Raw genomic sequence first — 27,884 nt, forward strand, 5'->3', positions numbered from 1 at the left:
TAAACTGAAGTGATTCATTATTAATTATGATTCTCATTGCCGGATTGTGTTGATTGAACCATTAAAAGTGGTAATTCCAACAAAATTTCCTCTGAGCTTTTCCATGTATTAAAATACTGACTCCCCAAAACACACTTCTAGTACGGATACAAAGAAATGTACTCAATAAAAAAAACAAATATACCCAAAATTTCATTATGGTTTATTCTTTCAGGGTACATAGAGAGGATGCTTTATAGACAACAATAATTAGAACCATCTGAAATAATTACATTAATAATAATCATATCTCAATATGATAAACAAATAGTACTGTTAAGATGTTAAGACAGGTCATCAATGATGCACACATCTGTACACAATACTGACTTGGCCAACAAGGAGACAGGCACTCGCTTTCTCATCATCATCTTCATCATCATCATAATCACAGCCACCATGAATCGCCATCACATTAGAACCTACAGCTACTGGAGATGCACTACCTTCCTCATCATCATCTGCATCATCATCATCACAGACACCGTACATCTTCATCACATTAGAACCTATAGCTACTGGAGATGCACTAGCTTCACGTCGCTCTGCTATGTCGTCAATGTGACCATAATGGAAATAAACATTGAAAGGAGGCATTCAAAACAATGTCAATAACTGCTGTGTACATCGACGATGGGTTGACCGTCTCTTAAAGGGGCGACCGTCACTTAAAGGCGCGACCTACCTCCACATTTTACACGTCTGTAATTTCTGTTCATCACTTTTCACAATATGGGGAAATGTTTTTAATTGTCCGTCAGCTAGCCAAAAACTGTTCCGTTAGCATTGTATCAATGGAGAACTGCATTGAAGGGGACATTAGGCTGGACTCCACCCAGACATCAGACCGAGACATCTGGGTACTTTGGCCACACCCACTTTTTGGGGAAAACACACACTGTTCCTATTAACCTCCATAGGCTCCATTGTATTTGTTCTGTATAAAAACTGTGGGCAGAACACTTAGATTGTTTGAAATGTTTGTTTTGTTACTGCATCAAGTCAACTAGTTCCTTTCCAACACTGGCCTCCATTGAGTTTCACACCACTGTGAAAAGTTAGGATTGCTCCGTTTTCAGTCTTTCTCCGTGTAGCTCAGCTCGTATTTCTCTCTCTAATGACTATTTCTGGGCGTTGGTGGTCTTCAGTGTGATTTATAGACATGTATTTAGTAGTTTTCAGTCTGATTTATAGTTGTAGTTTATGAACAAACACCATCTAATCCCTGTTTATTCCCCTGAGTTGTTTCCCCCCCAAAAGGGGCGTGGCTCAACCAAAATAGAGGCGTGAACATCAAGATTCAGTGCGGATGCCGTAATGGCGGTCTGATGTATACCCGTGCAATATGGCCCAATGTGTTTTCCAACAAAAAACACAAATTGTACTCTACATTAGGCTTACTGGACATCATTTGTTGATCAACATGAATGTAAACATGTAAATATAATTTGTACATATTTATAGACGGGAGTCCTAGTTAGGCGTTATTAATATTTGGATATTAACAGATTTTAGCCATCGTCAGACAAGAGAACAGAAATGTGGGTGGATTTAAGTAACATGCAGGCACTAAATGACATGTCTCTGTCTAAAACATTTCCCTGCTTCTTTACAAAATCACATTATTCGGGCGTAGAACATTTCGAGCTGAAAGTCCATAAAAACTGATAGAAGCAAACAGGACATTGCAAATGGTTGGGATTTAATGACATGCAGGACTCTTCTCCCTCTCTGGCAAACATCCCATCAGCAAAGATCCCTCATCTAGAGGAAATGTTCAATACGGCTGGAAAACTGACCCTGTCATTTCACAGCATGGAGCTGAAGAGGCAGATCCATCTAGAGCAGAGTGTCTGTGTTTCTGTCTGTGTTTCTGTCTGTCCCCATGAAAGTCGACCGACCACAGCTACGCAACGTCAATCACACTTCCACACGACGTCGATACATAGCTGTCGCTAGCCGTCTGGTTAAGCCACTAAAGCACCACACAACTACCTAAGCAACCCATGTGGTATTTGCTGCTATACCAAGTAAAGATGCAAAAGAAAGCCAAGCTATGCGATTGACAATGAATTGAAACACGTTTGTGAATCAGAATGTGTGTGCTTGTGTTACAGAATGTCACGTTAGCCTGCTGGTGCTAACGTTAGCAGCTAGCACCCACCATCAAGCTACCACTACAAGCTAATGTTGCCTCCCCAGCCTGTGTCTTTGCTGCAATATGGACGAATAAAGCGTGGCGCGTCCATGGTTCTGAAACAACAGCGTTGAAACAACAGCATTGAAACAACAATGTTGAATTCAGGTGTGCTGTAGATTATCAACGTTAGCAGCTTACATTAGCCAAGCTAACGGTATCGACGGTTGATAATGTTATCAACGTTAGCAGCTTACATTAGCCAAGCTAATGGCATCGACGGTTGATAATGTTATCAACGTTAGCAGCTTACATTAGCCAAGCTAACGGTATAGACGGTTGATAATGTTATCAACGTTAGCAGCTTACATTAGCCAAGCTAACGGTATTGACGGTTGATAATGTTTGCAACGTTAGCAACAGGCTGTTCACTTTATGCGAGGAGGCTTTGCAGCTACACTGTGTGTCCTAGCTAGAGGGAGCCGGGACAATATGGCTGACATCTGTCCAGGAGAGGAGAGTGTGACGTCACCTGTTCAGGAGAGGGGAGTGTGACGTCACCTGTCCAGGAGAGGGGAGTGTGACGTCACCTGTCCAGGAGAGGGGATTGTGACGTCACCTGTCCAGGAGAGGGGAGTGTGACGTCACCTGTCCAGGAGAGGGGAGTGTGACGTCACTGTGAAGAGAATCGTGCTATTTTGTGCTTCCGAGATTCACCAGATCTCAAATGACTCGACACGGACGGCGCTCACTCCGCCTCCATGTGGACGAAGATGAGACGGTTTGTGAGCGGTGGCGGTGGCGCTGAGCAGGAACAGCGGTCGATCTATGAAGTCACACTTATTATTGCTATGGCTCTGTCTAAATGCATGAAAACTAGTTTCTCCTATAAGCCAGCGACTGCATAAACAAGATTCCTTATCTTTAATAGTGGTCATTATCTTTAATAGTGGTCATTGTTAGTAGAACTATCTTTCCATTGGCAGTACTATCAAATCTGAACGGAAAATACACTAAGGTTCTGTGAGAGTCCTGGGTAGCGATACAGACACAGTGTGGCTGTATGGCATTGTGGATGGACTGTGCATTGTTGTTTTGGTGGCGGCTGATACAAGCGTAACTGTCTCTGGCCTTGGGAGAGTATATTGTATATATATCTACTAACTGTGTGTATGTGTGTGTGTGTGTGTGTGTGTGTGTGTGTGTGTGTTCATATGGATTGTGCTTGTCGTGACACAATCTCTCCTGGCGCCCCTCCTCCTCCTCCGGTCCGGACTGCTGTTGGTCGGCTCGATGGGGTTCTCGGTCCAGGCGAGGACTGTCTATTTTTTGAGGTTGGCCAACAGGTCACTGAACACGTTGAGGAACAGGTGCACGTGGTGCTCCTTGAAGACCAGCGCTGGGCGGAAGCGGATCGAGCGATCCCCACAGCCGCCCAGGAGCACGCCTGCCGTGACCAGAGAGAGAGAGGGGGGGACGTCAGTACATTACATTACACTGTAGTGTCATCATGCAGCACAAGTACAGTACCACGGAAATAAGTCTGGCATCCAACCAGAGTGCAAATGTAACGGTAAAGTGCAACAGCAATATACAATGTAGCAAGTGATTAAACATGATATATATATATATACTGTATATATAACAAGCTTGTGGTACTATATGTTAAACTGATGTATGTACAGTATAATTATGCTATACAGTGATACAGTTATAAATAGGTATACAGGTGCAGCTCAATAAATTAGAATATCGTGGAAAAGTCAATATATTTCGCTGTATTGATGCAGTAATGTGTGCAAAAGGAGCCCCAACCAAGTAGTGAGTGAACATACATGAACATACTTTTCATAAGGCCGACATTTCAATATAATAAAAAAATAATGATTGGTCTTATGTATTGAAATGTTTCACTTTGTGTGTAATGAATCTATAATCTATGAGAGTTTCGCTTTTTAAATTGAATTACTGAAATAAAATTGTCCACGATATTCTAATTTATTGAGCTGCATCTGTATAAGGTGGAACAGGTCATGTTGGCCAGTGGTATAACTATTAAGAGTAGGTATGGGATATATGCAGATATAGTACAGTATGTGTACGTTCTTCATGTTCTCTGCTCCCTCTGCCTGGAATGGACTTCAAAAAACGTTGAAAATAAAATAAATAAAATAAATAAAATAAATAAAATAAATAAAATAAATAAAATAAATAAAATAAATAAAATAAATAAAATAAATAAAATAAATCAAATAAATCAAATAAATCAAATAAATCAAATAAATAAAATAAATAAAATAAATAAAATAAATAAAATAAATAAAATAAATAAAATAAATAAAATAAATAACAAATAACAAATAATAAATAAATAAATAAATAAATAAATAACAAATAAAATAAATAAATAAATAAATAAAATAAAAAAATCACAACTAAACTTTGCCGCCTCACCGGTACCGACATGTCATATCTGGGCACTTGGCCCAAGGACTATCACTACCATATCTGATTTTAAAGTTCAAATTAAGGGCATTTTAAAGAATGAGATGGGAGAATGTCGATGCTTCACTGCATAACGTGGTGTTATATTTTATATTTTTAACTTGACCTTCTCTGCCCAGCGGAGCCTCACCTTCCATCCTCTTTCTGCCTTTTTACCCTGCCCTCCAATCTCCCCCAATCCCATTCAATCTTGTTTGCTGCAGCTCAGATGTATCCCCTTGTTGCCCCACTTTGCCTTTTATGTCTCTGTCTGTGTTTTGTGTATTTGTATGTTTGTTTTTGTTTTGCTGCCATTTTGGCCAGGTCTTGCTCGAAAAAGAGATCTTTGATCTCAAGTGACTACCTGGTAAAATAAATATATATATACAGATATAGTACAGTATGTATACATGTACAGTGTGTGAACAGGGATATATGCAGATATAGTACAGTATGTATACATGTACAGTGTGTGGACAGGGATATATGCAGATATAGTACAGTATGTATACATGTACAGTGTGTGAACAGGGATATATGCAGATATAGTACAGTATGTATACATGTACAGTGTGTGAACAGGGATATATGCAGATATAGTACAGTATGTATACATGTACAGTGTGTGGACAGGGATATATGCAGATATAGTACAGTATGTATACATGTACAGTGTCTGAACAGGGATATATGCAGATATAGTACATTAGGTATGTAATATATATGTACAGTGTGTGAACAGGGATATATACAGATATAGTACATTAGGTATGTAATATATATGTACAGTGTGTGAACAGGGATATATACAGATATAGTACATGCAGGTATGTATACCTGTACAGTGTGTCAACAGGGATATATGCAGATATATGCAACAGTTGTAGATACATATTATGTATGTTATATACAGTATAATATAATAATCGTATGTATAATTGTAATAACAGGTATGTGACAACATGGTGGGGTCTACATGTTGTGACTACATGGTTCTCACCCTTGTCCCTGGCCTTCTGGATGATGGAGTTACGTGTCGGGTCGTCGCAGATGTCGATGGCACAGAAGGTCCCCTGGCCTCGAGCTCGACTGAGCAGGCCCGGGTACTGAGCCTGGAAGCAGAGAGGGAGCAGGGTGAGAGCACGCACACACACACACACGCATATACACACACAACACACACACACACACACACACACATACTAGGGCTGTCCCCGACTAAGGATTTGGATGGTCGACTATGATTGGCCAAAATGTGCTGTTAGTCGACTATTGGTAAAAAAAAAAAAAAAAAAGTATAATTACATTTTTTATTTATTTTTTTTATCATTCCATTTGGGCTGTGGGGGGTGCTTAATGTCTGAAGGAGTCGACTGAAGGCTTCTTGTCCTCTGCAAAAGCATGCAATTGGTCCACTGATGGATACATCTTGATATTTGTCTAGTCTAGTGTGTTCTTTCAGTGCCTCTGTGCCTGTTTTCGTAGGCAGTTAGCCTCTGGTATGCGTGCCATTAGCGTTAGCCACGCTTCTAGGCCTCTTTTCTTTTGGAAAGAATGATAAAAAAAAATTAAAACAAATAATTTAATTTTTTTTTATTCAACTAAGAGGTTGGCAGTCGACTACGGCTCCTTTCGACCGATTAGTCGACTAATCAACTAATAGGGGTCAGCCCTAACACACACACAACATGTATGGCTTTTATCCATTGTGCCATAATACCTGGCAGGACAACAACCTAAAGATTGATTCTCTCATAACCTTTACAGTTTAGAACCATCATCACAAACCACCCGTTTCAGAGTTTTTTTTTAGCTTTAATTGTGTTTTATTTGATTTGTTCAGATTTTCCAACTGGGAGGTTCCGAATTTGAATGGAATGTGGGATAAACCAACTATTACCCCTAAACATTAACCATTACCCCTAACCACTAACCATTACCCCTAACCATTAACCATTACCCCTAACCATTAACCATTAACCCTAACCATTAACCATTACCCCTAACCATTAACCATTACCCCTAACCATTAACCATTAACCATTACCCCTAACCATTAACCATTAACCATTAACCATTAACCTCTAACCATTAACCATTAACCATTACCCCTAACCATTAACCATTAACCATTAACCATTAACCATTACCCCTAACCATTAACCATTACCCCTAACCATTAACCATTACCCCTAACCCCTAACCATTAACCATTACCCCTAACCATTAACCCTAACCATTAACCATTACCCCTAACCATTAACCATTAACCATTACCCCTAACCATTATCCATTAACCATGATCCCTAACCATTAACCCCTAACCATTAACCATTACCCCTAACCCCTAACCATTACCCCTAACCATTAACCCTAACCATTAACCATTACCCATTAACCTCTAACCATTAACCCCTACAATAACTCTGTCCCTGCAGCAAGGCCTACCTGTAGGTCATACAGTCCCTGTAACAAGGCCTACCTGTAGGTCACACAGTCCCTGTAGCAAGGCCTTCCTGTAGGTCATACAGTCCCTGTAGCAAGGCCTACCTGTAGGTCACACAGTCCCTGTAGCAAGGCCTACCTGTAGGTCATACAGTCCCTGTAGCAAGGCCTACCTGTAGGTCACACAGTCCCTGTAGCAAGGCCTTCCTGTAGGTCACACAGTCCCTGTAGCAAGGCCTACCTGTAGGTCATACAGTCCCTGTAGCAAGGCCTACCTGTAGGTCACACAGTCCCTGTAGCAAGGCCTTCCTGTAGGTCATAGAGTCCCTGTAGCAAGGCCTACCTGTAGGTCACACAGTCCCTGTAGCAAGGCCTTCCTGTAGGTCACACAGTCCCTGTAGAAAGGCCTACCTGTAGATCATATATAGACCATGTAGCAAGGCCTACCTGTAGGTCACACAGTCCCTGTAGCAAGGCCTTCCTGTAGGTCATACAGTCCCTGTAGCAAGGCCTACCTGTAGATCATATATAGACCATGTAGCAAGGCCTACCTGTAGGTCATACAGTCCCTGTAGCAAGACCTACCTGTAGGTAATATATAGACCATGCAGCAAGGCCTTCCTGTAGGTCATACAGTCCCTGTAGCAAGGCCTTCCTGTAGGTCATAGAGTCCCTGTAGCAAGGCCTACCTGTAGGTTATAGACTCCCTGTAGCAAGGCCTTCCTGTAGGTCATAGGGTCCCTGTAGCAAGGCCTTCCTGTAGATCATACAGTCCCTGTAGCAAGGCCTACCTGTAGGTCACACAGTCCCTGTAGCAAGGCCTTCCTGTAGGTCACACAGTACCTGGCCTGTAGCAAGGCCTTCCTGTAGGTCATAGGGTCCCTGTAGCAAGGCCTACCTGTAGGTCATATAGTCCCTGTAGCAAGGCCTTCCTGTAGGTCATAGAGTCCCTGTAGCAAGGCCTACCTGTAGGTCATAGAGTCCCTGTAGCAAGGCCTACCTGTAGATCATACAGTCCCTGTAGCAAGGCCTTCCTGTAGTTCATACAGTCCCTGTAGCAAGGCCTACCTGTAGGTCATATAGTCCCTGTAGCAAGGCCTACCTGTAGGTCATATAGTCCCTGTAGCAAGGCCTTCCTGTAGATCATACAGTCCCTGTAGCAAGGCCTACCTGTAGGTCATATAGTCCCTGTAGCAAGGCCTTCCTGTAGGTCATAGAGTCCCTGTAGCAAGCCCTACCTGTAGGTCATAGAGTCCCTGTAGCAAGGCCTACCTGTAGATCATACAGTTCCTGTAGCAAGGCCTACCTGTAGGTCATAGAGTCCCTGTAGCAAGCCCTACCTGTAGGTCATAGAGTCCCTGTAGCAAGGCCTACCTGTAGATCATAGAGTCCCTGTAGCAAGGCCTACCTGTAGGTCATAGAGTCCCTGTAGCAAGGCCTACCTGTAGGTCATAGAGTCCCTGTAGCAAGGCCTACCTGTAGGTCATAGAGTCCCTGTAGCAAGGCCTACCTGTAGGTCATAGAGTCCCTGTAGCAAGGCCTACCTGTAGGTCATAGAGTCCCTGTAGCAAGGCCTACCTGTAGGTCATAGAGTCCCTGTAGCAAGGCCTACCTGTAGGTCATAGAGTCCCTGTAGCAAGGCCTACCTGTAGGTCATAGAGTCCCTGTAGCAAGGCCTTCCCAGAGCGAGTCACTTGCTCCAGGAGGTTCTCTCTGCGAATCACGTTCAGGACCTCAGCCAGGAACAGGTTCTTTGAAGGGTCACCCATCCACGTGTTGAAGATACGATAGGGCTAGAGTACACAAAACACACACACACACGTGGTAAACAACATGAAAGTGTGATTGTCCTACTGACCGTGACCAGCAGGGGTCGACATTTCCTACATAAATAAGATGCTTGATAACAGCAAAGTGGTCCTTGAAGAAGAGTTCAGCTCGTTTCATCATACTGCATCATACTGCATCATACTTATTTTTTTTATTTGATTTTTTTACTTTTCCTCCTCCTTTTTTCTGTATTTTTCTCTCATCCCAATTTAGTCGTTATGCCAATCCCCCCCCCCCCTTCCTGGTCATTGCGCGCATTTGCCCCCCACTTGCCGGTCTAGGGAGCCCTGAAGTCTATCACATGTCTCCTCCGATACATGTGGAGGCAGCCAGCCGCTTCTTTTCACCTGGCAGCAAGGACTCTCATTGGGTGAGTGTAACGCGTGGGAGGATCACACTACATTTACATTACATTTACATTTAGTAATTTAGCTGACGCTTTTTTTCCAAAGCGACTTACAGGTTCTGTACGACAAATCATCAGGAAGGGCACAACTCTATCAGCTGAGTAACAATGTTCATCAAAGTGTTGAGTGCTACAGTGTAGGTTAGTTTATAAGGACAAGTGCACGACAGTACGGTTAGTTAGGGTTAGATATCTTTTTATTTCAGATAACCCAGATCCCTTACTCGCTGAGTCATAGGAGTCGCTGTTTACAACGACCAGGACCCACCCCACCGGCTTTCCACCCGCTGACACTGTCAATTGTGTCAGTATGGACGACCAACCAAGCCGGAGGTACCGCGGCAGCCGGATTCGATCCCACTGTCCCACTGGTGGTAGAAAGACGCTTAGTCTGCTGCGCTACCCGGCTGCCCTCATACTGCATCATACTTCATCATAAATAATAATAATAATAAAACATTTTATTTATAAAGCGCTTTTAAAAAACCCAAAGACGCTGACACATGAGCAAGACAAATGAACCGAGAAACAAAGAACCACAGGGAATCATACTACATGTCACAAGGTCCCAACACTCAGGTGGGTCGAGGTCCCAGTTTGCCAGTAGGTTCATTGAACCCTGAGCAATGAAGAACCTTATGAGAAGGGTTAGGGTTAGAGGTTAGAGGTCACCTCACCTTATCTGCCTTGAGCTCGTCTCTGTGGAAGTAGCCTCCCGTCAGCAGCTTCTTGCTGAAGGACACGATGTCCGCCGGGTCCTCCGCCCCCCAGTGCTCATGAGCCCAGAACTTTCCTGTACTGCCCCCCCCGGTCTGGACCTCATCCACATGGAACGCACTGCCATGCTAGAGAGAGAGAGAGAGAGAGAGAGAGAGAGAGAGAGAGAGAGAGAGAGAGAGAGAGAGAGAGAGAGAGAGAGAGAGAGAGAGAGAGAGAGAGAGAGAGAGAGAGAGAGACCTTGGTTAGGGACCTTGGTTAGGGACCTTGGTTAGGGACCTTGGTTAGGGACCTTGGTTAGGGACCTTGGTTAGGGGCCTTGGTTGGGGACCTTGGTTGGGGACCTTGGTTGGGGGCCTTGGTTAAGGACCTTGGTTAAGGACCTTGGTTAAGGACCTTGGTTAAGGACCTTGACTGTTGATGTGAGGATGAGTCCTACCTTGCGGGTGATGTGAGGATGAGTCCTACCTTGCGGGTGATGTGAGGATGAGTCCTACCTTGCGGGCGATGTGTGGATGAGTCCTACCTTGCGGGTGATGTGAGGATGAGTCCTACCTTGCGGGCGATGTGTGGATGAGTCCTACCTTGCGGGTGATGTGAGGATGAGTCCTACCTTGCGGGCGATGTGAGGATGAGTCCTACCTTGCGGGCGATGTGTGGATGAGTCCTACCTTGCGGGTGATGTGAGGATGAGTCCTACCTTGCGGGCGATGTGAGGATGAGTCCTACCTTGCGGGCGATGTGAGGATGAGTCCTACCTTGCGGGTGATGTGAGGATGAGTCCTACCTTGCGGGCGATGTGAGGATGAGTCCTACCTTGCGGGTGATGTGAGGATGAGTCCTACCTTGCGGGTGATGTGAGGATGAGTCCTACCTTGCGGGTGATGTGAGGATGAGTCCTACCTTGCGGGCGATGTGAGGATGAGTCCTACCTTGCGGGCGATGTGTGGATGAGTCCTACCTTGCGGGCGATGTGTGGATGAGTCCTACCTTGCGGGCAATGTTGCGCAGGCTCTTGAAGAATTCGGGGGAGGCGTGGTTGTCGCCCCCCTCGGCCTGGATGGGCTCGATCACGATACCGGCTACAGGTCGTCCCTTCTGCCTCCACCTCACGATCAGGTCCTCCACCTGAGGGGGGGGCGGAGTTACATCACACTCAGATACACACACACACACTCAGATACACACACACACTCAGATACACACACACACCTCCTCCAGGCAGAGCCCCCCCCCCCCCTCACCTCCTCCAGGCAGCGCCCCTCCTCCTGGGCGTTCTCCCTGGCGAACTGGTCCAGCGGGTACTGGAGTCTGGGGAAGGGGGCGATGGGCCAATCAAACGAGGGCACGTCCAGCTTGTGGATGGCCTTGGAGTGTGTCGTTGCCAGGCAACCTTAAAGAGGCGAGAGGGCGTTGTGTTGATGTAGCGTGCTCAAGGGGGTGGAAAGTAACAAAGTACTTTTACTCAAACACTACAAAGTACACAGAGGCCCTTAACACTTTGGGCGCCAGCAGATCTAGCCATCTTTGTACCTACTGCGCCACCGCTCTAAGAGATAGGGATTTTCACTGTGCGTGGCGGTGTTTGCAGGGCTATATCTATATTCTATATTATAGCTATGGAGACAATACTATGGCTCATTTGACATTAACTATACATCGTTCGACATGTGAAAAATAATAAAACTTTTCATGTATACATACGTTTGCGTGTTATACCGTGGTGAATATTGTATAGTTTCAGAGCGATCCTGGCTAATTCCTGAAAACGGCGCAATGGAGCGATATGTGAATTTTGCTACAAGCGTTGGCGTTGCTCGCCTGGACAGGCTACTATTTCCAAATCAACTGTATATAATAGGTATTATGTTTCATCATGAATGCATGAAAGGGGGGGTCGTTTTTTAATGCTTTGATCGTCAGCAACGGCATACGTTTTGGAGTATGTTACATATGATCGTTGCGATCGATGTGAAATCATGGTTGGATCAAAATAGGATTGATGTCATATAGTCCTTACCTTTACTAGGAGGTATCCCAAAAAGAATATACCAATTGTCTGATCGCGATTTCCAGTATTGGTGTTCATCGGGTCCCCGACATAATCCGGCACAACACATGCATTGAGGCGCCATGGACGCGTTCCAATGTGATCGGGGTGAACCGCTAGGCTTGCCTGGACCAAAATTCTCAGCCCGGAGGAAATTAGATGTAACACCCAGTGTGAAAAAAGGTTTCAAAGGGTGGGCGATACTGCCACCTAGCAGGATGCGGCCGGTATTGCACTCTAGTGATCGCAGAATGATTTCCTATGGTAACACCGAGGTCCGTGACATTGCATAGAATAAAAAAATCGAGTAAAAGAAAAAACGATGAAAACCCGACTATACTCGGGTATGGCGCTCAACCGCTGGCGAGATAACCCGATTATCATCGGGTATGGCGCTGAATGAGTTAAGGAACATAGTTTTATGCGGGGTTCCATGTTTCTCCATGAGGTCAGTGGATGTAAACAGCTGAATGTAAAGGGCTGAATATAGGGTGCAGCTCTATGTGTCTCTAGTGAGGTCTATGTGTGTCATCTATGTGTCTCTAGTGAGGTCTATGTGTCTCTATGTGAGGTCTATGTGTCTCTATGTGTCTCTATGTGAGGTCTATGTGTCTCTATGTGAGGTCTATGTGTCTCTATGTGAGGTCTATGTGTCTCTATGTGAGGTCTATGTGAGGTATAGAGGTCTATGTGAGGTATAGAGGTCTATGTGAGGTCTATGTGAGGTATAGAGGTCTATGTGAGGTATAGAGGTCTATGTGAGGTCTATGTGTCTCTATGTGAGGTCTATGTGAGGTATAGAGGTCTATGTGAGGTCTATGTGAGGTATAGAGGTCTATGTGAGGTCTATGTGTCTCTATGTGAGGTCTATGAGAGGTATAGAGGTCTATGTGAGGTATATGTGTCTCTATGAGAGGTATAGAGGTCTATGAGAGGTCTATGAGAGGTATATGTGAGGTATATGTGTCTCTATGAGAAGTCTATGTGAGGTATAGAGGTCTATGTGAGGTCTATGAGAGGTCTATGTGAGGTATATGTGTCTCTATGAGAGGTCTATGTGAGGTATATGTGAGGTATAGAGGTCTATGAGAGGTCTATGTGAGGTATAGAGGTCTATGTGAGGTATAGAGGTCTATGTGAGCAGCATGTCTCACCCAGGGTCCTCCCATGGAAGGCTCCCATGAAGGAGAGAATACTGAGATCTGGACAACCAGGCGTCTGAGAGAGAGAGAGAGAGAGAGAGAGAGAGAGAGAGAGAGAGACAGAGGGACAGAGGCAGCGAGAGAGAGAGAGAGGAGAGGGGGAGAGAGAGAAGGAGAAACATGTGTTACATGAGCTCTGCTTGCTTTGCTTGTACTTTTAGTCATTTTAGATTGAGAGAGAATGAAGTAATTTGTAGAACAATGTAAAGACAAGCTCAACAGCAACTATACAGTGTTAAAAAAGAAAGAAAACAAAACAAAAGAAGTGGAAGCTAGCAGCTGCAGTTGAAACAGAAACAGCTAAGCTAATCTTGGACCTTGGAAGCTAGCAGTGGATGCTAACAACAAACTGCAGACTTTTGGAGCTAACAGTGGATGCTAACTGTGAACTTTGGAAGCAAGCAGTGGATGATAACAACTAGCTTTGGATCCAGATTCAGATAAGTGAGACAATTGGAAGCTAACCAGGGATACAAACACTAGCAGTTGAAATCATATACTGTGTCTGTATGTGAACTGTGAACCTTGGAAGCTAATAGTTGCAGCTGAAACAGTTAAGCTAGGAGTGACAGCTAACAGTGGGTGCTAGCAGGAGCAGTTGGAAAGCAACATGAGTGACCTACAGGCACGTTGGAACTTTAAATCGGTAGGGGGTGCAGCCTTTGAGCCGCCGCGGGGGGGTCGCCAGATGATAATTAAAAAAATATATATATATATATATTTTGCAGTCAGGCCACTGAACTTAGAAGCAGGCCAGGCCAGTGTTTCTAGTTGCACCAGCGCAATAGTTAGATAACCTAGGTGGGGAACAACCAGGAGATCACTACAACTCACACAAGTTGGAGAACTATCTCTCTCTCTCTTGCTCTCACACACACACAAAGGGTGATTGGTGGAGGCGGGACACTTACAAAAAACTGCTAATCATTGACACATGCTAGCCTGTAATAATCCCCCCCAGAAAAACCTACTTTGCATTTGATATATTGCAAATATATGCCATCACACACACTGGCATTTAAAGGGTTAGAATTATAAAATGAATATGTGGTGTTATGATCAGGGCTGAAGTTGAATAAAATATTGTAGGCCTATTTATCAATTACAAAAAAAATGAAAATCCATAAAAATCTGTGTTGTTGCTAATCATACATATGCTAGCCTGTTTTTTAACAATAATTTGTGATGCCATCACAAACACTGGCATTTAAAGGGTACAAATAAAAAAAATCCTGCACCAGAATGCAGGAAATGAAGTCTTTGTAACAAAAAAAATCCTGGTGGGGGACCCCCAGACCCCCTGCTTAAAAAGTGGCCTGACTGGGGCTATATTTTGCACTATATTTCCTGGCCTGAATGATTTCAACCAGTCCGGCCCTGGTTAAAAGCCTCCAATGCTTATTAGTGTGTGTGTGTTTGAACGTTTGCATGTTTCAACCATACATTTCCATTTATTAAAAAAAAAAAAAATTCTGAGCTTCCAAGTTGTCATCGGCGAACTGTATATTACACGAGAATTGTGACATCAGTGGTTCCGTCAGCGCTCAAGCCAAAGAATGGGCTTTTGGATGCTTTGCCTCTAATTTGTCGCTGAATATCATGGGCAAACAGCTGTAAGATTTCGTTTAGGATGTTGTTGGACATCCAGTTGTCTCTCTTTTGGAGCCAATTCTTCAACTCGGGATCAGACTCGGTGCGCACTCTTTCCATCATGAGCTGCCATAACACCCCATCCCTATTTGCATCACCCCTCAGTGGAAGCCCCTGGCGCCCGAGGGGGGGTATAGGGGAACAGACTCAGTTAACTCTTCAATACCTGAAGCTGAGGCTGAACCTGTCGTCTCTGTCTCTCTCTGACGTTTATCAGATTTAGTGGGACTGTCACTGGGACCGGTGGGACGTTTAGAAAAGAAATCTGATATTTTTCTTTTCTGCGAGTGAGACATTCTGTGGTAGCCAGCAAAGTCTGACTACTAGCTCAAATGGACTGACTGCGCAAGCACTGTATCACAGTAGCTCAGTGGTTCGTGGCGCGTGGGAAGGGCGGGAGACGGGAGGTGAATACAATTAGTTGTTTCACCTGTCATTCAATCAGTCTGTGACAGTCTGTCATCACTCGAAAATCTACTCTGCTGCAATCTTGTCGGTTTTACACGTATGATTGTGTACGTACAGTAGTGTAATGAATGAATGAAAACTTTATTTAACAGATTGGAGAATGGCTACAATACAGTACGGCTCAATACACACAATATTAAAATGGTGAAGTGCTTTGAGCAGGATAAACTTATAATATACAGTGTTACAGTTATACAGTTACAGTATATAATATACAAATATATAAATACTGTCATAAAAAAAAACATTAAAAAAAATGATTTTTTTAATTATTTTTTTTGCAATAACTGAGGGGGGGTGCTGCAGCACCCCCCGCACCCCCCCTTCCAACGTGCCTGGTGACCTAATTAACATACACTACCCACCAGAAATAAAAAATTACACAGAGAGGAGTACTTACAAACTGGAGCTTCTTAACCCTTTCACTGCCACACGACAGCCGGTTAACCCTTTACTATCACACAACCGACGGCGATGCTCCATCATTAGCATCATTAGCATGATGGAGCATCTCCGTCGGTTGTGTGATAGTAAAGGGCTAACCTTCTGTATTGTCACAGTGAAAGGGTTAACCGGCTGTCGTGTGGCAGTGAAAGGGTTAAGGGACAACCAGAAACCCTCTTTGCTGATCTTTTTAAAAACGGAGAAATTAGTACTTATTTTCTATACGGAAAGACCTGAAATTTGGCACAGAGCCATTGCCAACCTCCACCCTTCAGTGGCAAAAAAGGGCAACAAAGAATATTGGCAGTTAAAGATCTCAGACCTAGAGGACCCTGACGCGTGAATACTTTCGGCAGCCAACATGCCCTTCCGCGTTGCTCTGACGCGCTCCTCAGCCAGGCAGGAATACTAAACTCCGCTTAATGCAATTTATACAAATGGAAGTATTGATTACGCCGTAACGAATCATTAAAAAAATATACCGTTAACTGGAATATGTTGTTTCTTTACACATATGTTGGATTATGTAATTGGTTTGTCATGACAAACCAATAAAAAATCACGAATTAACCGGTGGCTACAACAACACACAGTAACTACATGCATCATTGTTTACAATGAACGGTGGCGTTAATCGAAAAGACTAACCTAAAGTTAGTTGTTCACCAACAATCTACAGACACAAACAAACACAGAACCGGACTGTTATATTAAATTAATTGATTGCTGTTTAACGCATCCGTGTCCAGTCCTTTCGATTAACGCCACCGTTCATTGTAACTGAAAGCTGGAGTGAAGGGCTGATCACACCCATTTTCAAGAACAGAGACAAATATGATCCCAACAATTACAGAGGCATCTGTGTTAGTAGTAATCTGGGGAAATTATTTGGCAGCATCCTAAATTCAAGAATTATAGATTTCCTCAGTGAGCACAATGTCTTAAGCAAAAGTCTAATTGGATTCCTCCCAAACTATAGAACAGCTGACCACATTTTCACCCTACACACACTAATCGATAAATATGTAAATCAAAATAAAGGAAAAATTCATGCATGCTTTGTCGATTTCCAGAAAGCTTTTGACTCAGTCTGGCATAAGGGTTTACTTTTTAAATTAATAGAAAGTGGTATAAGGGGAAAGTCCTTTGATGTTATTAAATCCATATATGAAAATAACAAATTGGCTGTCAAAATTGGAGATAAACACACAGACTTCTTCCCACAAGGCAGAGGGGTGAAGCAAGGCTGCAACCTCAGCCCCACACTGTTCAATATCTATATGAATGAACTGGCATTATTATTAGAACAGTCAGCAGCACCTGGTCTCACTCTCAGATACAGAAATGAAGTGTCTCTTACTAGAGAAGGTCTTCAGCAAAGTTTGGACATTCTTCATCAGTACTGTCAGACCTGGGCCCTGACAGTGAATATGAAGAATTATGACCTTCCAAAAAAGATCCCAGTTACAGAGAAATTACCCAGAATTCAAAATAGGTGGGACCCAAATAGAACAAACAAATAGCTATACATATCTAGGTTTACAAATCAGTTCCACTGGAAATTTCTGTTCAGCTGTAAAGGAACTCGAAGGAGAAAGCAAAAAGGGCTTTCTATGCCATCAAGCGTTCAGTTCAAATCCAAATTCCAATCAGGACATGGCTCAAAATATTTAAATCAGTTATAGAATCGATTGCACTGTACGGCAGTGAGGTATGGGGCCCTTTATTAGTAACGGATTGGGCAAAATGGGACAAAAATCCAATTGAGATCCTGCATGTAGAGTTCTGCAAAACAATTCTCCGGGTACAAAGGAAAAGTCCAAACTCTGCATGCAGGGCTGAATTAGGACAATATCCGTTACTCATAAATATGCAAAAAATATCAATTAAATTCTGGAGCCATATTAAAAACAGTGACCCCGCCTGCTATCGTCATAAAGCCCTGGCCTGCCAAGAGCTGGACCTACAAAGGAGCCCCTTTTGAAACTTGCTGACATCTCACACTCTGACATCACAAACCCTAGCCAGCCTCAGAAGATTAGACCTAACCAAATTATAACCAAAGAAAAAGATAAATACATTACTTATTGGAATAAACTCACACAATCACAACACAAATTAGAAACATATTTGGCCCTAAACAGACTGTGTAATACTGTGGCAGACTACCTCAGCACAGTAACTGATAAGAATCTAAGAAAGACTCTGACAATGTACAGACTGAGTGACCATGGTTTGGCGATAGAGAAGGGCAGACACAGACAGACCTGGCTGCCCAGAGAGGAGAGGCTGTGCTGTCTTTGTGATGAGGGAGCCGTAGAGACAGCATTACACTTCCTAACACAATGTGAAAATTACAGAAATATTAGGGAGGAATTCTTTCCAAAATGTTTAATAATTTTCCCAGAATTCCAAAGTATGACAGAAGTGCAGAAATTGCCATTCCTCCTGGGGAACAGAAAGAATGTGCAGTTTTAGCTGCAAACTATGTCAATTCATGTCACAAGAAAAGGGACAACCAGTAGGACCCATATACTGTATATATATACATGTACCATGTTTTACTCACTGCACCATCTCCTGTATTTATTTGATCTTATATTGTTATGTTGTTTGTTGTTTATGTCATAATTGTGCTTTGGCAACATTTGTGAAATTTCATGCCAATAAAGCTTTTTAAATTGAATTGAATTGAATTGAGAGAGAGAGAGAGAGAGAGAGAGAGAGAGAGAGGGGGGGGGGGAGAGAGACAGAGACACAAAGAGAGAGAGACATACACAGAGAGAGAGGGGGAGAGAGAGAGAGAGGGGGGAGAGAGAGATACACAGAGAGAGACAGACAGAGCGAGAGAGAGAGAGAGAGAGAGAGAGAGAGAGAGAGAGAGAGAGAGAGAGAGAGAGAGAGAGACTGTTAGTATTAAGACTCGTTCACCTGGTTGATCATGCAGGAGCTGATGTCCTCTTCAGAAGGCGTGTTGTGACCCCTCTCCTTGTTCTGCACACACGCACACGCACACGCACACACACACACACACACACACACACACACACACACACACACACACACACACACGTCACAACTTCTACGTTTTCTGAATTCCATGGATTATTGGTGGATAACGTATGAATGGATTCCTTTCCAATAGCATTACATAGCAGCTGTAAATATGACCTTTGACCTTTAATAAGCACTAACTAGATCTAAAGAGGTCCTTTTGCTCGTCTGGATTCACTCAGGAGGCAGCCATGTGAGCGGCGCGGCGCGGGGAGCGGAGGGGGCGGTTTTGACGTGAGCGAGGAGTGGGTTTTAAAATGGGTCGGCGCGACATCCGGAGCGAGAGTTCTCCTCCGCTCCAATCCACTCCAGGCCGCTCACAGTGGTTTAACACTGATGTAATATACATGTAGTACAATGCCAAAGCAACAGATGGCGATGTACAAACATGAAGGCCATTTTCAACCAATGAGAAGGGTGAACCTGTGATATCCTGTTCAGGCTTTGTCACTCACATCCTGTTAGAATTTTTTAATTTTTTTTGACGCCATTGTTGTTGTCGTTAGCTTACATGCTAACGTTAATGGCAGCGACCATAGCAGTGTGGCTAGGCTAGCTATCATCGCTTAATAGAGCTAGTGAATGGATAAACAACGTTATTTAACATTGCAGAATTGGTACAATTACAATGCGGCTCAATACAAACAATTGTTAAGGGGCCCAGGGGGTGCAGACTGTTGTAGTTTGGTCAAATCAAGCTAATTTACATCATGCTCCAAAAAACATATTCTGCTGAGCGGGCCTGGAGCGCAGAGCGCTTGATGCGCAAATGAAGGTGAGCGCTGAGCGAGCGCTGATCGGCTTTGGGGGGGGGGGACAACATGAGCGAATGAGAGCGGAACTCAGCCGTCTAGAGCGAAGAGCGGATTTCTCTGCCGCTCCGCGCCGCTCACATGCTCTGGTACCGTATCGATTCCCATGCAGGTAAAAAGAAACATGTTCAGGGCTCGGTGTCCCGAACAGACCCACACGTAGGCCAGATGCAAGCCGCATTTTACAATAAACCTCCTTGGGGCTGCTTAAATTTCTTTATTATTATAATCGCAAATGTTATCGCAATCGCAATATCTGTCAGAAAATCGCAATTAGATTATTTCCCAAAATCGTGCAGCCCTAGACTGCAGACAGACAGATCTAGCGTTTAGACAGAACATGTGAACTCTTTACAGAACATGTGAACAGACAGAACATGTGAACAGACAGAACATGTGAACACACAGAACATGTGAACACACAGAACATGTGAACAGACAGAACATGTGAACACACAGAACATGTGAACTCTTTACAGAACATGTGAACACACAGAACATGTGAACACACAGAACATGTGAACACACAGAACATGTGAACTCTTTACAGAACATGTGAACACACAGAACATATGACCTCTTTACAGAACATGTGAACTCTTTACAGAACATGTGAACATACAGAACATGTGAACACACAGAACATGTGAACACACAGAACATGTGAACATACTCACCCTGTACCAGATGAACATGGCTTTGAATGCATTCTCATTAGAGCAAGAGCCACATGCCATGGTCTGCACACGGGTCATACCACTAGGAGCCACCTAGGAGAGGAGAGGAGGAGAGAGGAGAGGACAGGGGGAGAGGAGAGGAGGAGAGGGGAGGAGAGGGGAGGGAGAGGAGGGGAGAGGAGAGGAGAAGAGAGGGGAGGAAGAGGAAAGGGAGAGGAGAGAGGAGGGAGAGCAGAGGAGAGGGGAGGAGAGGAGGAGAGAAGAGGAGAGGAGAGGGGAGGAGAGGGGGAGAGAGGAGGAGATGGGAGGAGAGGAGAGAAGAGGAGAGGGGAGGGCAGGAGAGAGGAGAGGAGAGGGGAGGAGAGGGGAGGGAGAGGAGAGGGGAGGAGAGAGGAGAGGAGAGAGGAGAGGGGAGGAGAGGGGATGGAGAGGAGAGGGAGAGAGGAGGAGAGCAGAGGAGAGAGGAGAGGGGAGAGAGGAGAGAAGAGGGGAGAGAGGAGAGGGGGAGGGAGCGGAAGGGGAGGAGAGTGGAGGAGAGAGGAGAGGGGAGGGCAGGAGAGAGGAGAGAGGAGAGGGGGGAGGAGAGGAGAGGGGAGGGAGAGGAGAGGGGAGGAGAGAGGAGAGGAGAGAGGAGAGGGGATGAGAGGAGAGGGGAGGGAGAGGAGAGGGAGAGAGGAGGAGAGCAGAGGAGAGGAGAGAGGGGGAGAGGAGAGGGGAGAGAGGAGGAGAGGGGGAGGAGAGGAGAAGTGAGGAGAGACAAGAGGAGAGGAGAGGGGAGGAGAGAGGAGAGGAGAGACAAGGAGAGGAGAGGGGAGGAGAGGAGAGGAGGAGAGAAGAGGGGAGGAGAAGTGAGGAGAGGAGAGACAAGAGGAGATGAGAGGGGAGGAGAAGTGAGGAGAGTAGAGACAAGAGGAGAGGAGAGGAGAGAGGAGGAGAGGCAAGAGGAGAGGCAGAGGAGAGGAGAGGATGGAGGAGAGTTCGAGACAAGAGGAGAGGGGGGAAGAAAAGATGAGATGAGATGAGAGAAGAGAAGAGGGGAGGAGAGTGGAGAGAAGAGGAGAGAGGAGGGAAGATGTGAAGGGAGAGGAGGAATGTAGATAGAGGAAGAAAAGAGAGGGGAGCAGAGAATGGATGGAGTGGTAGAAGAGGGTTAAAACATGGTTATTATGTTTTTTTTATTATTATGGAGAAACACTATTCTCCTCTCTCTCTCTCTACAGACAATATTCTCCTCTCTCTCTCTCTCTCTACAGACAATATTCTCCTCTCTCTCTCTCTCTCTCTCTCTCTCTCTCTCTCTCTCTCTCTCTCTCTCTCTCTCTCTCTCTCTCTCTCTCTCTCTCAGAATCTCTCTGTATCTCTCTCTCTCTCTCTGGGGCACAGGAAGAACATACTGACTGAACTGTCCTCAGGAAGAACATACTGACTGAACTGTCCTGAGACACAGGAAGCACATACTGACTGAACTGTCCTGGGGCACAGGAAGAACATACTGACTGAACTGTCCTGGGGCACAGGAAGAACATACTGACTGAACTGTCCTCAGGAAGAACATACTGACTGAACTGTCCCTGGGGCACAGGAAGAACATTCCCCTCTGCATGCCTAGTCTAGGGCATGTTGGATGTAGAGTGTGTCACCACTTCTTGTCACCTAGATATTTCCCAGTCTATCCAGGGGACTCAAACCGACAACCTCCTGGTCGTGGGACTGCGGCATCTATTATGATTGTGTGTTACGTGTTTGAACCCTTTCACTGCCACACGGCAGAAGGTCCGCGGAGCTAATGATGCTAATGATGGAGCATCGCCGTCGGTTGTGTGATAGTAAAGGGCTAACCTTCTGTATTGTCACACTGTCACAGTGAAAGGGTTAACCCGCTGTCGTGTGGCAGTGAAAGGGTTAAAGGCTCAGTGTGTTTGATGCAGGTTGGGTGTTTAATGCAGGCTGGGTGTTTGATGCAGGTTGGGTGTTTGATGCAGGCTGGGTGTTTGATGCAGGTTGGGTGTTTGATGCAGGTTGGGTGTTTGATGCAGGTTGGGTGTTTGATGCAGGTTGGGTGTTTGATGCACGTTGGGTGTTTGATGCAGGTTGGGTGTTTGATGCAGGTTGGGTGTTTGATGCAGGCTGGGTGTTTGATGCAGGTTGGGTGTTTGATGCAGGTTGGGTGTTTGATGCACGTTGGGTGTTTGATGCAGGCTGGGTGTTTGATGCAGGTTGGGTGTTTGATGCAGGTTGGGTGTTTGATGCACGTTGGGTGTTTGATGAAGGTTGGGTGTTTGATGCACGTTGGGTGTTTTCTAACCGAGATCAGGCTTTCTGTCAGCTGGTCAGGAAAACTCTCTGGAGGCAGGATGCCAAGGGCTGGACGGTTCACAAGGTGCTCTGAGAGAGAGAGAGAGAGAGAGAGAGAGAGAGAGAGAGAGAGAGAGAGAGAGAGGAGAGAGAGAGAGAGAGAGAGGAGAGAGATACATGAGATGTTGGTTGTGCTGCATGGCCAGATGAATCCTAGGAGATCATCTCTCAACTCAATCTGTTTAGTCAGAAAACAACACAAGGTAAGAGTGTGGCAGGAAAACACATAAACACATATACCCACAGGTCTGCAAAACACACACAAGCATGCACGCACACACACAAGCATGCACGCACACACACACAAGCATGCATGCACACACACAAGCACGCACGCACGCACACACACACACAAGCACGCACACACACAAGCACGCACACACACACACAAGCATGCACACACACACACAAGCATGCACACACACAAGCATGCACACACACAAGCATGCACACACACAAGCATGCACACACACAAGCACGCACACACACAAGCGCGCACACACACCTTTCCAGCTGACTGGCTGTGAGTGAAATTGGATAACGTTGTTCTCGCTATAAATAATTAAATTGATCGACGCTCTCGTGGGTTGGATGACTTACCAGATTGTTGGGATTGGTCATCACTTTCAAGAGGGCGGGATGATTGTATCCTGAGAGAGTGAGAGAGAGAAGAGAGAGAGAGAGAGAGAGAGAGAGAGAGAGAGAGAGAGAGAGAGAGAGATAGAGACAGAGAGGCAGAGAGAGAGAATAAGGAAGATAGAGAGAGAAATAGAGAGAGAGAGACAATAAGGGAGAAAGAGCAGAATAAAAGCATGTGAATATGGAGATGGATGCTATTTCATTACTTAGCTTCACAAGGAGAACAGATCCATTAACTCTTGAACAGACAGGGGCTGTTAGTAGAGAAGTAGGAAGCCTCTATCTAACATGTAACAGGATGTTAGTAGAGAAGTAGGAAGCCTCTATCTAACATGTCTAAGGATGTTAGTAGAGAAGTAGGAAGCCTCTATCTAACATGTCTAAGGATGTCTACCTGCAGAACCCACAGGAATGAAGACGGGCATGGTTACACACCGTTAACCCGTTCTCTGCCATGCAACTGAACACCTGTGCCTGTACCTGAGCTTACATAGCCATCTTACATAAAAGCTCTGCAGTGCAGTACCCGCTCACAACAGCAGAGGGCACTGGCCTCAATGAAAACATGGGTAACCCCGGCTTGAGAAGCATTGTGTCACTTGACAACCAGAGCCTTGGGAACAAGAGGCCGTAGTTTAGAGTCACAAGTAAATCACAAAGACTTAACACTCGAGTCCCAGGCCCAGTCCCAGGTCCAGTCTCAGGTCAGGTCCAGTCCCAGGTCCAGTCTCAGATCAGGTCCCAGGTTAAATGACAGGTCAAGACCGATGAGTCTCAAGTCAACACCCAGTGAAGAAACCTTGTGTTTAGTTGAATAACTTGTTTACCAGGAATTATAGTTTTTTCAACATGGAAAGTGTTTTGATCCTCCATGTGAAATGTGGTGCCAATACACCTTTTCCTCAGTGAGTTAGAAATATGAACTATCCCTTTAAGTACTGGGACAAAATTATCTTCAACAGGGTGCCCAGTTTCAACTTAACGTCATTACTGTCCTCACTGTGTTCTCAGTAGAGTGGGTGGTCCAAGAGTTCCCTTCTAGAACCAAAGGCATTGAGTCCATTGTGTTTCAATTAGCTACTTCATGGGAAAATGCCAACATTCATGTTTACCAACCTTCAAGCAGTCATTACAAAGGCTTAAAGGAGAATGCCACCCATTTTAACAATTCACTTAAACTGTCTCGGGACAGTTCAGTCAGTATGTTCTTCCTGTGCCCCAGGACAGTTCAGTCAGTATTAGTGAACAAGTACCACTCCCTCCTAAAGCTAGAAGTCAGAGAGAGAGCGAACCCTCCCTCTGTGATGGAACTGGGATGTCAAATCCGGGGGGGCTCTGACTTTATGAGACCACTTGGCTCCTCTAACCACTTGGCTCCTCTAACCACTTGGCTCCTCTAACCTCTTGGCTCCTCTAACCACTTGGCTGCTCTAACCTCTTGGCTCCTCTAACCACTTGGCTCCTCTAACCACTTGGCTGCTCTAACCTCTTGGCTGCTCTAACCACTTGGCTCCTCTAACCACTTGGCTGCTCTAACCTCTTGGCTGCTCTAACCTCTTGGCTGCTCTAACCACTTGGCTGCTCTAACCACTTGGCTCCTCTAACCACTTGGCTCCTCTAACCACTTGGCTGCTCTAACCTCTTGGCTCCTCTAACCACTTGGCTGCTCTAACCTCTTGGCTCCTCTAACCACTTGGCTCCTCTAACCACTTGGCTGCTCTAACCTCTTGGCTGCTCTAACCACTTGGCTCCTCTAACCACTTGGCTGCTCTAACCTCTTGGCTGCTCTAACCTCTTGGCTGCTCTAACCACTTGGCTGCTCTAACCTCTTGGCTGCTCTAACCACTTGGCTCCTCTAACCACTTGGCTCCTCTAACCACTTGGCTGCTCTAACCACTTGGCTGCTCTAACCTCTTGGCTCCTCTAACCACTTGGCTCCTCTAACCACTTGGCTCCTCTAACCACTTGGCTCCTCTAACCACTTGGCTCCTCTAACCACTTGGCTGCTCTAACCACTTGGCTCCTCTAACCACTTGGCTGCTCTAACCTCTTGGCTGCTCTAACCTCTTGGCTGTTCTAACCACTTGGCTGCTCTAACCACTTAGACTGATCACTTGCGTTGCTCTAGAGCAGGGGTTCCCAAACTTTTCAGGCCGTGACCCCCAAATAACGGTGTCAGAGAGCCGCGACCCCCACTATTATAGGAGGTAAAAAAAAATAGAAAATAGAAAATAAAAATTATAATATTTTATTTTTATTTTTTATAAATGGAAATGTATGGTTGAAACATGCAAACGTTCAAACGCACACACACTAATAAGCATTGGAGGCTTTTAACCAGGGCCGGACTGGGGAAATCATTCAGGCCAGGAAATATACCTCCCTCATCTTTCTCTGCCGAAGACTTTGCGATCTTCTTTGAGGAAAAAGTGGAGAACATCCGCAGCTCCTTCTCCCAACCCCCACCCATTCCAAATGCTGAATCGAGAACCTCATCCTTCACTCTGTCATCTTTCTCTCCCATTACAGAAGCAGAGACCCTGACACTGGTAACGTCAAACCGTCCGACTACTTGCCAGCTGGACCAGCTACCCTCCCCACTCCTCCAGACCATAGCACCAGACATCCTCCCATTCCTAACTGCAACCATCAACTCCTCACTCAACTCGGGGGTGGTCCCCACCTCCCTAAAACAAGCCAGAGTCATGCCGCTCATAAAAAAACCAACCCTGAACCCTACCGTCATAGGCAACTACCGTCCTGTCTCTCTTCTCTCCTTCCTTTCTAAAACACTTGAACGTGCTGTATCCAACCAACTTACTACTTATCTCTTACAGAATGACCTCCTAGACCCTAATCAGTCAGGCTTCAGGACTGGTCACTCCACAGAGACAGCCCTCATTGCGGTCACAGAGGCACTTCACTTAGCAAAAGCGAAAGGCCTCTCCTCTGTCCTGATTCTCCTAGATCTATCTGCAGCCTTCGACACAGTCAACCACCAGATCCTCCTTGCGGCCCTCGCAGGAATGGGAGTGGCTGGCTCTGCGCTGACATGGCTGTCATCATACCTCAATGACCGCTCCTACCAAGTGTCATGGAGAGGGACCCTGTCGGCCACCCGCCCCCTGCGGACGGGTGTCCCCCAGGGCTCGGTTTTAGGACCCCTTCTCTTCTCCCTCTACACTAAATCACTGGGTAACATTATCACGTCTCATGGCTTCTCCTACCATTGTTATGCAGACGATACTCAACTCTTCCTCTCCTTCCCTCCCTCAGATATCCACGTCTCTGTGCGGATCTCGGCCTGTCTGTCCGACATCTCAGCCTGGATGACGTCCAACCACCTCAAACTGAACCTAAGCAAAACAGAATTGCTCCACCTGCCGGCCAAATCCTCCCCCCTAACCGACCTTTCAATCACAGTCGAGAATGCAGCTGTGACTGCGTCCCCGACCGCCAAGAACCTTGGTGTTGTCCTCGACGACCAGTTGAACTTCTCTGCTCACATCGCAGCGACGACCAGAACCTGCCGATTCCTCCTGAGCAACGTCAGAAGGATACGCCCCTTCCTGACAAAAGAAGCCACCCAACTCCTCGTCCAATCAACAGTCATCTCCCGCCTCGACTACTGCAATGCACTGCTCGCTGGCCTCCCGGCCACTGCCACTAAGCCTCTTCAACTCATTCAGAACGCAGCGGCCCGCCTGATCTCAAACCTACCGAAGTCGGCCCATGTCACCCCACTTCTTAGGGACCTGCACTGGCTCCCCATTGCTGCACGAATCCGCTTCAAGGCCCTCGACCTAGCATACCGTGCGGCAAAGGGAACTGCTCCCGCCTACCTCCGGTCAATGGTCTCTAACTACACACCCTCAAGACCCCTACACTCTGCATCTTCTGGCCGCCTCAGACCTACTCCTATCCAAGCTCCGGGAGGGTCATCAAAGAGAAGTCGCCTATTCTCAGTCCTTGCCCCACAATGGTGGAATGAACTACCCACCCCAGTTAGGACAGCCGAATCACGTCCAATCTTTCGCCGTCGACTAAAGACGCACTTCTTCAACCATTATCTGAATAAAAAAAAAGAAAAAAAAAAAAAAAATCTAACCCTAACTAACCGTACTGTCATGCACTTGTCCTAATAAACTAACCTACACTGTAGCACTCAACACTTTGATGAACATTGTTGCTCAGCTGATAGAGTTGTGCCCTTCCTGATGGCTTGTCGTACAGAACTTTTAGCTAAATGACTAAATGTAAATGTAATGTATATAGTGCAAAATATAGCCCCAGTCAGGCCACTTTTTAAGCAGGGGGTCTGGGGGTCCCCCACCAGGAAATTTTCTGTTACAAAGACTTAATTTCCTGCATTCTATTACAGGCTAGCATGTGTCAATGATTAGCAACAACAGTTTTTTGTAAGGGTCCCGCCTCCACCAATCACATGCGGCTCACTTTGTGTGTGTGTGAGAGCA

General features: G+C 45.5%; 1 protein-coding gene across 1 annotated transcript in view; it reads right to left on the reverse strand.

The window, feature by feature from the left end:
- Positions 1-213: 213 nt before the first annotated feature.
- Positions 214-27,884, reverse strand: part of abat (4-aminobutyrate aminotransferase) — a 78,364-nt gene continuing 50,693 nt past the window's right edge. The window contains 12 exon segments of the mRNA XM_084330296.1: positions 214-3,623; positions 5,661-5,772; positions 8,752-8,898; positions 10,019-10,186; positions 11,049-11,186; positions 11,303-11,451; positions 13,263-13,326; positions 18,804-18,866; positions 20,416-20,508; positions 22,721-22,794; positions 22,797-22,800; positions 23,371-23,420. Coding sequence (XP_084186422.1) covers positions 3,499-3,623; positions 5,661-5,772; positions 8,752-8,898; positions 10,019-10,186; positions 11,049-11,186; positions 11,303-11,451; positions 13,263-13,326; positions 18,804-18,866; positions 20,416-20,508; positions 22,721-22,794; positions 22,797-22,800; positions 23,371-23,420 — 1,187 coding nt within the window. The 3' untranslated portion in view covers positions 214-3,498.

This window comes from Notolepis coatsorum (genome assembly GCF_963971535.1).
Source record: "Notolepis coatsorum genome assembly, chromosome: 15".
Lineage (NCBI taxonomy): Eukaryota > Metazoa > Chordata > Actinopteri > Aulopiformes > Paralepididae > Notolepis > Notolepis coatsorum.